At 46.7% G+C, this 15,564-nt stretch overlaps 1 protein-coding gene across 1 annotated transcript; it reads right to left on the bottom strand.

The window, feature by feature from the left end:
• Positions 1 to 10,620: 10,620 nt before the first annotated feature.
• HEXIM1 (HEXIM P-TEFb complex subunit 1) lies at positions 10,621 to 14,249 on the bottom strand. Its single transcript, XM_002748091.6, has one exon. It carries the CDS (start codon positions 13,532 to 13,534, stop codon positions 12,455 to 12,457), a length of 1,080 nt encoding a protein of 359 aa, XP_002748137.3. The 5' UTR covers positions 13,535 to 14,249; the 3' UTR covers positions 10,621 to 12,454.
• Positions 14,250 to 15,564: the final 1,315 nt, after the last annotated feature.

Below are 15,564 nucleotides of genomic sequence, written 5' to 3'. Positions count from 1 at the left end.
AGCTCTCTTTAACTGTAGCAACCACTAATTCCCCCTGGGACCAGCCAGATAGGGGCACGTGGAAACCTTCACGAGCCCGGTGCCTGGAGGTCCCTGAGGCTCTTGCCTTCAAGATATCTCCCACCCAGTCCCGATTCTCCGGACAACCTGACCTAGCACGTCGCCAGCCTCCTGGTGAAACGCCTAAAGTGTGCTGTCCCACTTCTCTTGAAAGTTTACACCAAAGGGATGAGGTTTTGCCGTTTACAGGACTGGGGCACAGTCGCTTCGGGTCAGAAGTAGAAATGGAGTGGCTCATTTCGTATGCTTCATCAACATATGCTTGGATTTTTAAACCCGAGCCTTAACTTTTACAAAACTTTTAGAGACATGGCTGCCCTCCTAGAGGGAAAAACGAACTATAGTAATTCCAGTGTAATCTTGTAAGATTACAGAATCTTTAAAGATTTTTTTTTCCCACAGACTAAACAAAATCAGAGTATTTTGTGTGCTACTAGTGCATTGTTACTAGGTAACCTCTGTTTTTTGAAATTCCAAATAATTGAAAGACCACTTCTGTAGATCCTTAATATATGTAGCGTTTAGGAGTTGAGGAGATCTGCTTTGAAAGAATAAATTCTTAACCTTACATTATAGCTGTAGCAGCTTCTTAAAGAAGTTTAAAGTTTGAAGTGAAGTTCTTTTATTGAATTGCAGATTAAACCGTCTTATTTCCTACTGCTTGAAATCTAAATCCAGAGAGATTTGTGGCTCAAGGATATGTTCAAATAAAAGTTTTGTTGCTAAAATGTCAGTTAAAATTATGCCTAGGTAGGCTCTGAAGTAGCAGAGGCTCTGACATAGCAGGGTGACTGGCAGTGATTTTGTGGGTACCTTGTGATGAGTCTCATCAGTTACAGATGGTCAAAACATTCCTAAGCCTTTGGCCTTACTAGCAAATATCTTAAAAGTTTTACTGAACTTGGCACAGTGGCTTACGCCTGTAATCCCAGCACTTTAGGAGGCTGAGGCGGGTGGATCACCTGAGGTTGGGAGTTCGAGACCAACCTGGCCAACATGGTAAAACCCCATCTCTACTAAAAAAACAAAAATTAGCCAGGTGTGGTGGTGTGTGCTTGTAATCTCAGCTACTCAGGAGGCTGAGGCAGGAGAATCACTTGAACCTGGGAGGTGGAGGTTGCAGTGAACCTCAAACCATTGCCCTTCAGCTTGGGCAACAGAGCAAGACTGTCTCAAAAAAAAGTATTCCAGAACTGAAGTCCTGCTCCTCTTATTAATTTTCTTCAGTTGGAGTGACGACTCCATAGCATTAGCTGTTGTTTCCCTCTGCTCCCCAGATGTGTTACAACTGGATTACAAAATAGGGATCATCTTTGACTAGAGTTCTCAATCCAAAACTAGAACCACTTACTCCTAACTGAAGCATCAGTACACTTGATTCCTACTGTGGGTTGATTTTTGACATACACTACGGCATGTTGGCTCTACACTGACCAAGAGATAAGAAGAGTTAAGAAAAGCTAACCGACTTGGTAGGAGTTAAATAGTTACAGGAGCAGAAAAGGTTTGCAAAGATTATCTTTTTGGGTCTTCTGTCAAGAATTTAATAAGGGACGATCCTAGACACTTGTGATACATCATTATGAAGTAATTTTTTTTTTTTAATTAAGAGACGGGGATTTGTCATGTTGGCCAGGATAGTTTCAAACCCCTGACCTCAAGTGATCCACCCGCCTTGGCTTCCCAAAGTGCTGGGATTACCAGCGTGAGGTGTTTGGCCCATTAGGAAGTAATGGATGCTACTAAGTGGCAAATACTGTACCAGCAGCAGAAATTTGTTACTCATTTATAATACTTATAAATGAAACTTACTATTTTTAAGATTGACCCACAGCTTTTCAATTCTTTGCTAAGAAAAATTGGGAATAGGCCAGGCATGGTGGCTCATACCCGTAATCCCAGCGCTTTGGGAGTCTAGGCTGAGGTGGGCAGATCACAAGGTCAGGAGTTTAAGACCAGCCCTGCCAAAATGTTGAAACCCCATCTCTACTAAAAACAACAACAAGAAAATACAAAAATTAGCCAGGTGTGGCGGCAGGCGCTGGTAGTCCCAGCTACTATGGAGGCTGAGGCAGGAGAATCGCTTGAACCCGGGAGGCAAAGGTTTCAGGGAGCCAAGATCAGGCCCCACTACACTCTAGCCTGGCAACAGAGTGAGACTTTGTCTCAAAAAAAAAAAGAAAACTTGGGAATAAAACCGGTTTATTTATGGCCTCCTGGTTATCTAAGGAAAACACAGGACTGAAAATTAGGAGCTCCAAGCTCTATTTCTGTGTGTGCTGCCACACTTGGTTGGCTTGGCCAGAGGCCAAATACTGATGATGAGGCCAAACTGGTCATTTTCTTGCTGAGTCTATTGTTCATCTACTGTCCAACCAGACTTTCAACTTCCTCCTCAGCTCTCCCCTTTCAGATGTGTTGTGTTGTGCTTTTATGACAAATTCTACAAACTATGTTCATCAGTTTCCTCACTTGAAAATGGGATCAGTGCTCTCTCCCTCATAAATTCCCAGAGGAGTAACTGGTCTGAAGTCGATATGTAAACATCTACTCCCTGTAACTTTGTTATATGGAAACTTCACAACTAATGCTTCAAAGATTATTGGGGCAGTTGGAAAGCCTGCCTTACCAAAGTTGTCCATAGCATCACAGAAGAGCCATCCAAGTAGGCTGAATGAGGATCAGTCTTTCAGGTTACCCACTGGTGGTTGCTGTGAAGTCCCGGACACTCATTTTGCTTAATGGCCAAATCCTAAGGGCCAGTGACTATGTTTGAGTAGGATTCATTGACAGAGGAGGAGTGTTGTGGTTTTTTTTCTCTTTTTGGGAGATGGAGTTGTGCTCCTCACCCAGGCTGGAGTGCAATGTTGCAATCTTGGCTCACTACAGCCTCCACCTCCCGGGTTTAAGTGATTCTCCTGCCTCAGCCTCTTGAGTAGCTGGGATAACAGGCATGCGCCACCACACCTGGCTAATTTTTTGTATTATTAGTAGAGATGGGGTTTCACCATGTTGGCTGGGTTGGTCTCAAACTCCTGACCTCAGGTGATCTACCCACCTCAGCCTCCCAAAGTGCTGGGATTACAGGCGTGAGCTACCGCACCCAGCTGATTATTATTCATATGTTTCCTACTGCCTATATAATTGCAGAAAAGGAGTGTTTCTTTACAAAGCAATTCTCCCTCTTTGGGATGAAGAGGCTTGCTTCTGAACTGTTTGGTTTCCAAGTTAATTTTTTTTTCTCTTTTTTTGAGATGGAGTCTGGCTCTGTTGCCCATGCTGGAGTGCATTGTCGAGATCTCGGCTCACTGCCACCTCCACCTCCCGGGTTCAAGCAATTCTCTTGCCTTAGCCTCCCAAGTAACTGGTATTACAGACGCGTGCCACCATGCCCAGCTAATTTTTATATTTGTATTTTTAGTAGAGATGGGGTTTCACCATGTTGGCCATGCTGGTCTCAAACTTCTGACCTCAGGTGATCCGCCCACCTCGGGCTCCCAGTGTGCTAGGATTGCAGGCATGAGCCACCGTACCCAGCCAGTTAATTTTTTATGATCCTCTGTTTAGGTGTCAACATCCTGTTCTTGATATTTTCTCTATTTAAATCGTCCATATGATCAGGCGCAGCGGCACATCCCAGAACTTTTGGAGGCTGAGACGGGTAGATCACCGAAGGTCAGGAGTTTGAGAACAGCCTGACCAATATGGTAAAACTCTGTCTCTACTAAAATTACAAAAATTAGCTGGGCATGGTGGTGTGCACCTGTAGTCCCAGCTACTTAGGAGGCTGAGGCAGGAGAGTCGCTTGAACCCAGGAGATGGAGGTTGCAGTGAGCCAGGATCGCACCACTGCACTCCAACCTGGGTGACAGCAAGACTTAGTCTCAAAAAAAAAAAATTGTCCAAATATATTGCTGTTTTATTAAGTACATTTTTAGTAACTAGAGAGGAAGACAGAACTAACCTATGAGATACTCCTCTCTATCTCCTAATTTGGTCTTTTGCCTTTGCTTAAAGGTTGTTCAGGGTTAAATGGATATGCAGAAATCCTTTTTTTTTTTTTTTTTTTGTGAGACAGAGTCTTGCTCTGTTGCCCAGACTGGAGTACAATGGTGCAATCTCAGCTCACTGCAACCTCCCCCTCCCTGGTTCAAGTATTTCCCCTGGGATTATAGGCACACGTCACCATGCCTGGCTAATTTTTTTGTATTTTTAGTAGAGGGGTTTCACCATGTTGGCCAGACTGGTCTTGAACTCCTGACCTCAGGTAATTCGCCTGCCTCGGCCTCCCAAAGTGCTGGGATTATGGGTGTGAACCACCGCTCCTGGTCGGAAATATATACTAATGTAGATTTCAGAATTTCAGAACTCCAAATTAATTTCCTCATCTGGCCCTCTGGAGGCTAGATGAAGTTCTGTTTAATAGTTTACAAGACAAGGATTGCTCTCATTTTCTCAAATTCTTGTGTTTGGAGCACTCTGAAGTTGTCCCATTTTCCTTCAGGAATATATATATATATTTTTTGGAGACAGATTCTTACTCTGTCACCCAGGCTGGAGTGGAGTGGCACTATTTTGGCTCACTGCAGCCTTTGCCTCCAGATGCAAGTAATTTTTTTGTCTCACCCTCCTGACTAGCTGGGACTATAGGCATGTAGCACCATGCCTGGTTTTTTTTTTTTGTTTGTTTGTTTGTTTTTTTTGATATGGGGTCACATTGTGTCACCAGGTTGGAGTGCGGGGGTGCAATTTTGGATCACTGCAGCCTCCACCTCCTGGGTTCAAGTGATTCTCCTGCCTCAGTCTCTTGAGTATCTGGGACTACAAGTATGCACCACCATGCCCAGCTAATTTTTGTATTTTTTAGTAGAGATCGGGTTTCACCATGTTGGCTAGGATGGTCTCAATTTCTTGACCTCATGATCCGCCTGCCTCGGCCTCCCAAAGTGCTGGGATTACAGAGGTGAGCCATTGCTCCTGGCCAACTTTTTTTTTTTAATTATTACATATTTTTACTAGAGATAGGGTTTGACCACGTTAGCCAGGCTGGTCTCGAACTCCCGACCTCAGGCCTCCCAAGATGCTGGGATTACAGGGATGAGTCACCTCACCCTTCCAGGAATATACTTTTTTGCCCACTGCAGACACAGAGCTTTTCAGCCCTTTACACAAAGTCAGTGAATATGTCAAATAGAGTATATCTTCAGAAAATAATTTAAAATTCCTTACTGAGTTTTCCTCTTGAAAAAAAAAATTTTTTTTTGATACGGAGTTTTTCTGATGTTTTGCGCAGGCTGGAGTGCAATGGCAAGATCTCGGGTCACCACAACCTCCGCCTCCCAGGTTCAAGCGATTCTCCTGCCTTAGCCTCCCGAGCAGGTGGGAATACAGGCATGCACCACCACGCCTGGCTAATTTTGTTTTTTTTTTAGTAGAGATGGGGTTTCTTTATGTTGGTCAGGCTGGTCTCGAACTCCCGACCTCAGGTGATCTGCCCGCCTTGGCCTCCCAAAGTGCTGAGATTACTGGCATGAGCCAGCACTCCTGGCTTGAGACAGAGTTGTGCTCTTGTTGACCCAACTGGAGTGCAGTGGCACGATCTCCACTCTCCGCAGCCTCCGCCTCCTGGGTTCAAGTGATTCCCCTGCGTCAGCCTCTTAAGTGCTAGGATTACAGGCATGTGCCACAACACCTGACTAACTTTGTTTTTTTTTTAGTAGAGACGGGTTTCTCCACGTTGGTCAGGCTGATCTCGAACTTTTGACCTCAGAAAGGTGATTTGCTTGCATTAGTCTCCCAAAGTGCAGGGATTACAAGCGTGAGCCACTGTACCCCGCAAAAAAAAAATTTCGGTTACTTTTTTTTTTTTTTGAGGCCGAGTTTCACTCTTGTTATCCAGGCTGAAGTGCAATGCTGCAGTCTTGGCTCACTGCAACCTCCACCTCCCAGGTTCAGGTGATTCTTCTGCCTCAGCCTATCAACTAACTGGGATTACAGGCATGTGCCACCATGCCCAGCCAATTTTTGTATTTTTAGTAGAGACGGGTTTCTCCATGTTGGTCAGGCTGGTCTCAAACTCCTGACCTCAGGTGATCCGCCCACCTCAACCTCCCAAAGTGCTGGGATTACAGGCTTGAGCCACCGTGCCCTGCCTTCAGTTACCTGTTAGTCAAATGTAACTGCTCTTGGTGCTATATTGAAGGAAAGATCATGCTAGCTCTTAGTTTCGTGCAAAAATAATCACAGTTTTAGGCTGGATGTGATGGCTCAAGCCTGTAATTCCAGCACTTTGGGAGGCCAAGGTGGACAGATCACTTGAGGTCAGGAGTTGGAGGCCAGCCTGGACAACATGACAAAACCTCGTCTCTACTAAAAATACAAAAATTAAAAAGTAATAGGAAAACCGTGATTATTTTTGAGATGAAGTCTTGCTGTTGCCCAGGCTGGAGTGCAGTGGCACCATCACAGGTCAGTGCAACCTTCACCTCCCAGGTTCAAGCAGTACTCCCTGCCTCAGCCTCCTGAGTAGCTGGGATTACAGGTGCCCACCACCACGCCAAGCTAATTTTTGTAGTTTTAGTAGAGACAGGGTTTTGTCATGTTGGCCAGTCTGGTCTCCAACTCCTGACTTCATGTGATCCGCCCGCCTTGGCCTCCCACAGTGCTGAGATTACAGGTATGAGCCACTGCGCCTGGCAACATTCTCTTAAAAACAAAAACACTTTTATTTCTAGCCTCAACCATTTACACTTTGCATGAGAAAGAATATTAAGTGGAATTGTTATTCCAGTGATCTTGTGCAAATGTGAAAAATAGTTACTCCCCCCCCAGAACAAACCTTGAAACCCCACAAACTCAAGTGTATTTAAGTACTTAACATAGAAGTACTGTTTAACTAGAACCAGCTTTCTCATCACACTGTTGTGAATATTTGTTGCTAGCTGTTATGGGTGTAAGTGACCACAGGAACAACTGATGGATTACCTAATGTTTGACTAAATATAGCCAGCCCTTGAATAGGTAGACCATTTGGTTGTGGATGTCGTTGAAGTCTGTGGAGTCCATCTTCGGGGTTTCTCTAACTTTTGAAGTCACTAGGGCAGAGTATATTTATTTCCTTTTATCAAAGTAAAGTCTTGCTTTGTTGCCCAGGCTGGAGCGCAGTGGTGTGATCTTGACTCACTGCAACCTCTGCCTCCCAGATTCAAGCAATTTTCCTGCCCCAGCCTCCCGAGTAGCTGGGATTACGGGTGCCCGCCATCACGTCTGTCTAATTTTTGTATTTTTAGTAGAGACAGGGTTTTGCCATGTTGGCCAGGCTGGCTGGTCTCCAGTGCCTGACTCAAGTGATCCTCCTGCTGGGCTTCCAAGTGTTAGGGTTACAGGCATGAAGCCACTCTGCCTGGCCTGTCTAATCTTTATTATGCCTCCTCTCTTTAGAGATACCTAGTCTGTTTTTCAGAACTAAACCAATCTGTAACTCCCTGGGTCTCTCTCCTAAAACTGAAGTCTAAAGTACTCTGTCTCCTGAGGACTCTTGAAAAGCTGTTCAGCTGGCTGTGACAGTTTGGGAAGCAGTTTTTCCTGATTGAATACCTAGGCCCCAGTAGGAAAAAGAACGAACTGAAATTGCTAATTTGTAAGCCTGTTTTTTTTTTTTGAGACAGAGTCTTGTTCTGTCGACAGGCACCAGGCTGGAGTGCAGTGGCGCGATCTCCGCTCACTGCAACCTCAGCCTCCCAAGCAGCTGGGACTACAGACGCGCACCACCACGCCCAGCTAATTTTTTATATTTTAGTAGAGACAGGGTTTCGCTATGTAGGCCAGGATGGTCTTGATCTCGACCTTGTGATCCTCCCACCTCGGCCTCCCAAAGTGCTGGGATTACAGGCGTGAGCCACTGCAGCCGGCCAAGCCTGGTCTTTTGAGCAGCTCAAGTTAAAATGCTTGGCTGAGGACTTTAGTGAAAGGCTAGAGTGGGCTTGGGGATCATTTGTCATCAAAGCCCCCGGTTAATATAGGTAAATCAGTTGGGTGTGTTGGTACCCATCTTTATTCCCAGCTACTCAGAGGTGGGAGAAATCGGTCAAGCCTAGGAATTTGAGGCTACAATGAGATATGATAGTGCCACTGCATTCTAGCCTGAGGAACAGGGAGACCCCAATTCTTTTTTTTATTTGAGACGGAGTTTCACTATGTTATCCATAAGGCTGGTTTCAAACTACTGAACTCAAGCATTCTGCTTGCCTTGGCCTTCCAAAGTGCTAGGATTACAGGTGTGAACCACTGTGAAACCCCAGTTCTTAAAAAAATAAATAAATAAAGGAGGGGGGGCTGGGCACTGTGGTTCATACCTGTAATCCGAGCACTTTGGGAGGCTGAGGCGGGTGGATCACGAGGTCAGGAGTTCGAGACTAACCTGGCCAACATGATGAAACCCCATCTCTACTAAAAATATAAATATTAGCTAGACATGATAGTACGTGCCTGTAATCCCAGCTACTTAGGAGGTTGAGGCAGGAGAATCGCTTGAACCCAGGAGGCGGAGGTTGCAGTGAGCCAAGATCGCACCATTGCACTCCAGCCTGGGCGACAGAGCAAGACTCCATCTCAAAAAAACCAAAAGAAAACAAAACTTTTTTTTTCTTGAGATGGAGTTTTGCTCTTGTTGCCCAGGCTGGAGTGCAGTAGCGCGATCTTGGCTTACCACAACCTCTCCCTCCCAGGTTGAAGTGATTCTCCTGCCTCAGCCTCCCGAGTAGCTGGGATTACAGGCATGTGCCACCACGCCCAGCTAATTTTGTATTTTTATTAGAGATGGGGTTTCTCCATGTTGGTCAGGCTGGTCTCGAACTGCCAACCTCAGGTGATCCGCCTGCCTCGGCCTCCCATAGTGCTGGGATTACAGGCATGAGCACTACGGCACCTGGCCTAACATTTTTTAAAATTACCATATAGGGCCGGTGGCTCACACCTGTAATCCTAGCACTTTGGGAGTCTGAGGTCAGCGGATCACGAGGTCAAGAGATTGAGACCAGCCTGGCTAACATGGTGAAACCCCGTCTCTACTAAAATACAAAAATTAGCTGGGCATAGTGGTGCGCGCCTGTAGTCCCAGCTACTTGGGAGGTTGGGGTAGGAGAATTGCTTCAACCTGGGAGGTGGAGGTTGCAGTGAATTGAGATTGCGCCACTGCACTCCAGCCTGGCGCATGGCGACAGCGAGACTCTCTCAAAAAATAAAAAATAAAATGTAGGTAACTCATTCTCCTCTCTGCCAGGGGAGCAGTATGCTGGTTAAATGTTTCAGTAAGAAGTATATAAATAGGCTGGGCTTGGTGGCTTACACTTGTAATCCCAGCATTTTGGGAGGCTGAGGAGGGCAAATTACTTGAGCCCGGGAGTTTGTGACCAGCTTGTGCAACAGGGTAAAACCCTGTCTCTACAGAAAAAAAAAGTAGCTGGGCATGATGGGAAGCACCTGCAGTCCCACCTACTTGGGAGGCTGAGGTAGGAGGATCGCTTGAGCCTGGGAGGTGGAGGTTGCAGTAAATTGAGATCACAACACTGCACTCCAGCCTAGGTGACAGAGTGAGACCCTGTCTCAAAAAGAGAAAAAAAAACTAAACTAAAAAGTATAGAAAGTATTAATAGAAAACTGAAATTTTGAATAAAGCTCATCATTCTAAGAATATAAATGCACAGCCGGGTGCCGTGGCTCACGCCTGTAATCCCAGCACTTTGGGAGGCCAAGGCGGGCAGATCATGAGGTCAGGAGTTGGAAACCAGCCTGGCCAACGTGGCGAAACCTCACCTCTACTAAATATACAAAAATTAGCCAGGCATGGTGGTGCGTGCTTGTAATCCCAGCTACTCAGGAATCTGAGACAGGAGAATTGCTTGAACCTGGGAGGCAGAGGTTGCAGTGAGCCGAGATTGTGTCATTGCACTCCAGCCTGGGCAACAGAGCGAGACACTGTCTCAAAATAAATAAATGCAAAAAAGGTAAAATGCTAGTGGCTTTGAAAACAAAATTCAGACATACTTGCATAGCTTAAGGTAAATTGAAATAATAGTGAAGTAATGTATGAGAGTTACTTATAACTAGGTTTTCTAAAACATAATTTTTCTGATGATAAATGCATTTCTAGTCCTTCCAAGATTCATTTTGTAAATAGCATTTTTCTAGTATTAGAGGAAATAAGATTTTTATAGTTGAATCCCTTTTATTATTATTTTTTTATTATTTTTTAAAGATGGGGTTTTACCATGTTGGTCAGGCTGGTCTTGAACTCCCGATCTCAGGTGATCTGCCTGCCTTGGCCTCCAAAGTGTTTGGATTACAGGCGTGAGCCACCACACCCGGCAGTTGAATCCCTCTTAAAGAAGAGGGTCCAGTATCAGAGATGATCACTGCTACATCCTATAGTGCAGTCAAAATGAGGCTTCAGCTCTGCACTGTAAAGCCAGAGGGCACTGTTGCTGCCTTTCCAAGCAGCTGTTTTTCTGGGGCTGCTGCATGACGTCATAGCAGAAGAAAAATTAAAAACACGACGAAAACTTTCAAAATAAACGTTTAATACAATTTTCAGACCAAAGAAAAACATGATCATACATTGTCTCCAGTGGACCATATGTGCCAGAACAGGACCAACTCAGTCCAGCTTTGAGGGCCCTGATTCAGTCCTACTGGTTTAATCTCCCTTGATTTATTGATTTGTGTATGCTTCTTATGCATCACAAGGTGCATTTTACTCTTGAAGTCCGTCACCTCCACCATCGCCATTTAACTGCAAAAGTATGCTTCCTAATGGGAGGGTTTTCTTCCCCCTTCCCTGCAGGGGTTCTTATGCTTCAGGGAGTATGACAATCCTATGAATCTCTTGAACCTTCTCCCTAGAAAAATGTACATATAACACAAGTCTACAAATAATTTCATGGGGTTCATGGACCCCAAGGCCCACAATGGTTTCTAAGACCCCAAGTTAAGGAACCCCTATGCTAGTGATTTGAGCAATGCAATTGCCCTCGGGCAACACTGACACAGGGCAGGTGAAGGGCTGGGTTAACCAAAGTGACAGGAAGGAATAATCTTGTAAGTTCTATTTTGATTTTGGGGCAAAAATTAATTAGGGCCTCCCTGCATTTAAGAGCAGAACTACTCAAGAACCTAAGCAGCTATCCGCATAGTTTATGCAATTTAGAATAGGGCTGTGCAAGGGAATGCACAGGGTTCCTCATTCAGCTGAGGACCTCATTTAGCTCCTTAACTGGAAGCTTTACATTTGATCTGCAGTGAGGGGACATTTCTAATTTTAGTTTGACCCACATGGAAAGGTGGATAGCTCTTATTCGTTTTTTTTTTTTTTGGATAGAGAGCACTTAAGTATTGGACAATTAGGGTAAGTCCTTGGTATCCCCTAAACAGCCATTTCCTTCATAAATCCAGTATTTCCTACCTCTGAACATGTCAGCCAGCTGCCCGGCAAATTAACCATTACTTGCACTAAGTTTGCCAAGAGCCTCTTCCAGCCTTATGGGGGATGGGGGTGGGAAGACATGACAGAAAAGCAAATTGTTAGGAATGAAATGGGGCTGTCAGTTGTCTAACCTAACAAACTGCCAAATTAGATTTACATTTTTTGTTTTTAGGCTTTTGAATGGGCGAGGGAGTTAACTTTAAAATTTCAGATTGTAGCCACTTTCTACTCACCTAAACACTCAACACGGGTTTGTTTATTTTTCCAGCATCAAGAAAGAAAACCAAGGCACTAGAAAGCAAGCAAACTTAAGTATTGAAGATAATTAAATCTTTATATTTTGCCTGAAGTGTATATTGTAACATACTTAAACTCATTCAAGGAAAAAATTGGCAAATTGAAATTCTCCCATTAAAGATTGTTATTTTTGCAAACTGACAAATTTAACGATTTCAGTACCCCTCCCCAAAAATGCAGTCACATAAAATAAGTCAATACTATTTTGAATTAGCTCTAGAAATCACACTGAAACTGTTACATTTACAAATATTAAATTTATTATAACTAAAATGAATTTAATTGTTCTCAGATTTGGCCACCTTATAGCTCCGTTTAAGGAGGGGATTTTTTAAAAAACAAAAACGCATTATAACTTGGTCAAATTACTTTCACATTAAGAAAAAAACTTCTAAAAAGAAAAACAAGAAAAGCAACTCTTCAGTTTCACATAAAGAACAGGAGAAAGCACGCAAGCTACATCATAGCTAAATTTACGAAACCAACCAAAGCGAGGGGGATTTCTTTTCTGATTATGTGTCATAAAAAGGTCCACTGTCTTATATACACATGTATATAATGTTACATTCCATCACTGTAAAAAGTCCCTTTTGCCCCCCTCCCCCAAAAAGTTTCCGTCTAGTCTCCAAACTTGGAAAGCGGCCCTCGCTCCTGCTGCCGGTGCAGTTCATTCTCGGTCAGCAGCTGGAGGTTCTCAGCGCGCAGCCGGTCCAGCTCCAGCTCCAGCTCCCGCACACGCGCGTCGTCGCTGCCCAGCCGCTTGCTCTCCAGCCGCAGCCGGTTGTTCTCGTCCTCCATGCGCGAGAGGCACTTCTCCAGCTCCAGGTACTCCTTGACGAGCTCCTGCTTGCTCATGTTCTGCAGGCTCTCCGTGTGGTACCGCTCATAAGTCTCGGAGAAGTCCCGCTGCAAAAACTCGCTGCCGTCCCCTCCCATCCCGTCGCTGCCCCCATCCTCCTCACCCCCTTCTTCCATGAAGTCGTCATCGCTGGTGTCGTCGGATTTGGCGGCGGCCCGCTTGGAGTACAGACCGGTTTTGAGATCCGGCTCCTCCTGGTCGTGATCATCCATGAGAAACTGCGTGGTGTTATAGGGCGCGACGGGCTGGCCCTTTGCGAACATCTCGGCTCGGATCCTCGAAGCTCGCAGGCTCTGTTTTTCGTCGAACTTTTTCTTCTCCTCCCAGGTCAGCTTGTAGTACGGTTTCCAATGCCGCTTCTTTTTGGACGGGCGTCTCCTATGTTTTTTCTTGCCTAGCTGTCTCTGCTGCTGTCCCAACTCCTCTTCGCCCCCTGCGGCAGGAGCCCCCAACTTGTTGGCCTCGGAGTCATTACAAGACTGAGCGAGCAGCTCGGCCTCGGGCATCGGTTCCTCTTCTGCCGGCGGCGGGAAATCGCTGCCAGCAGACAAATCGTCCCCATTCTGGCCCTTCTCTCCCTCTCTCGGGCAGCTAGATTCTGGACAGGCCTGGGTCTGCAAGGGAGGCGGCTGGGACTCCAGGCTCCCTTCCCCCTCCGGCCCCAGACGGCCACCCAACTGGGGGAACGCTCTCGATTGCCACCTACTGTCCTCCTCGGGCACCCGCTCCTCCGCGCCTGGGGGGCGCTCAGGGTTCAGCTCTTCCTGGACAGCAGCAGCACCTGTACAGTTGCTAGTTTGAGGCTGGTGTTGATATTCTGACAAGAATGGCTCGGCCATGGCTAGTAGAGTCCTCGAAGTTTGAGAAATTTTGGCCAGTAAGTCCTTTAGGAAAAAAATGGGTTGTTCTTTAAAAAAAAAAAAAAAAAAAAAAAGTCCAACAGAGTCCTCTTCAGTTTGTAGTTACTGCAGTGACGCCTTTAGCCAGTCCTTCCATCAGCAAACTCCAATAGCAATTTGGGAGCTCAAGTCAGTAAAGGGTTAAGCGCCCACAGTGCGGCCAGCTAGCGGGTCCAGGGGGGTGCAGCGGCAGGAACAGTACGTAATGTGCGAAGGTGGGCCTCAAACCTCCAAGCGGAGCACCCCAACAATAAAGGAGTTGGTGAGCAAGGTGATGAGGGTAAGTCCACTGGGTGAAACCCAGCCCCGAAAGGGTTAAAACTACCGATGACGCTGCCTCCGAGGGGCAAGATCCACAAAGGGTTAAATCCCCTGCCGCAGAGCCCACAAGGGGTTAAAGTCCCGGAGTCACCTCCTCCCACTTCCACGGGTGTCGCTTCAACCCAAGCTCCCAGTTCCCCAGGCCCGGCCGGAGCCTCAGCAGAGGACAGACAAACTCATCTCCCCTTTGGCTCGATGCTCTGCTCTGCTCAGTTCTCCTCCGCCTCCTCCTCTTTTCCTCCCTCCCTCCTCCCCCTTCCCACAGCTCCCCTTCCGCCTCCTCCCCCGACTTTCCCTATCAACCTGCCTCTCCACCTGCCAACTTCCAACTGCTGCCTCCCAGCCCGCTGCACCCCTTTTATATAGAAGCGTGTTCGCTCCGCCCATGCGCATGCGTAACGGAGTTTCCATCGTGGGGAGCCGGGAGTCGTAGTTCTTATCTTTCGGGCCCGCCGTTCTCGCGCGCCGTGCGACGTAGCCAATCCCATAACGCGTAGGGGGCGTCACCCAGGTTGCCTCCTTCCATCGCTTTGCCCCCGCTAAAGAAACGCAAGCGACCATTGGTCAAAAGTCACCAGACTCGCTGAAGAAGGATAGCCAATCGCAGAGATGGGGCGGGTTCTGGACCGTACCATTCTGTTTCTGGAATACGAGAAGATTTGATGGCCTGTGTGAATGCACACAGAATGTTTTTATGAAAAGGTGCGTTATAAAGGCTATTGTCGTATTCTGTTCTCAGCGTAAGGGTTCCGAGGGTTATAAACCTTTAGTAACTAACGAAAGAATGGTTTATTCCTAAAAAGTAGTCCCTAAAATGTAAAAGAATTAAATTCTAAAAAGAGATGTCGGCCCACGATTGCTTACTCGCGAGTCTTAAGATTACAGAAACGGCTTCAAGGCGGGTGGTGAGTGCCTGAGACTGACACTTGCGGAAGGATATCGCGAGTACATTTTGTTAAAAACGAAAAGCGCATGAAGAAGTAAACAGATGAAGAATAAAAAGTGCCGCCTTAAAGGGACAGTGTGACTGCCTTTAGTGCAGCAGGCTCGCACTAGGCCTCGGAAGACGAAAGGGCTGGTTCGAGTCCCGGTGACGCCGACCCCCGGATTGGTCTCGGGACCCTTAGGTGAAGGTGGCCGAGTCGCAGCCTCAGCCCGGTCTTTAAAAGCCACCCCGCCCCAGGGGCCAATGCAGACTTGTGATTCGCGGCCAAGCCTCTTCCCTGGGCCGAGATCGGAAAGCGCGGGTGGGGGGAAGGGGGGGTGAAGGCCTCGCCCCCAGGCCTCAGCTTCTGTAGAAGAAAATGGCCTCCTGAGGCCGATTTGGTCTTTTCACTTCCCACCGGGATCATTTCCTGAGCCGGGACAGGGGAGGTCCGGGCCAGCCATGAGGCTGTTTGTTGGGGAGGGGTTCGGTATGAATACTGAGTTGAAATCATCAGCCCTGGCTATCCGAGAGGGTATCAGGTCTAACCCGCAGAGGCCCTTCATCAGTGGGCACTGGGCAAGACTGGGAGGGAAGGATGGAGGAGGACTTGCTCCGAAACTTGCGGTAGGGGATTATGGCACAGGGCCGGGGGGGACGATTTTCCCTGGAGCGTAGTTTCTCAGATAAATTCTCCAGACTAAAGCCCCCAGCCCTCCAAAAA

This window comes from Callithrix jacchus, chromosome 5 (genome assembly GCF_049354715.1).
Source record: "Callithrix jacchus isolate 240 chromosome 5, calJac240_pri, whole genome shotgun sequence".
In the NCBI taxonomy this organism is placed as follows: domain Eukaryota; kingdom Metazoa; phylum Chordata; class Mammalia; order Primates; family Cebidae; genus Callithrix; species Callithrix jacchus.
Note: the sequence above shows the minus strand (reverse complement) of the source record. Positions and strands in the feature narration are given on the sequence as shown.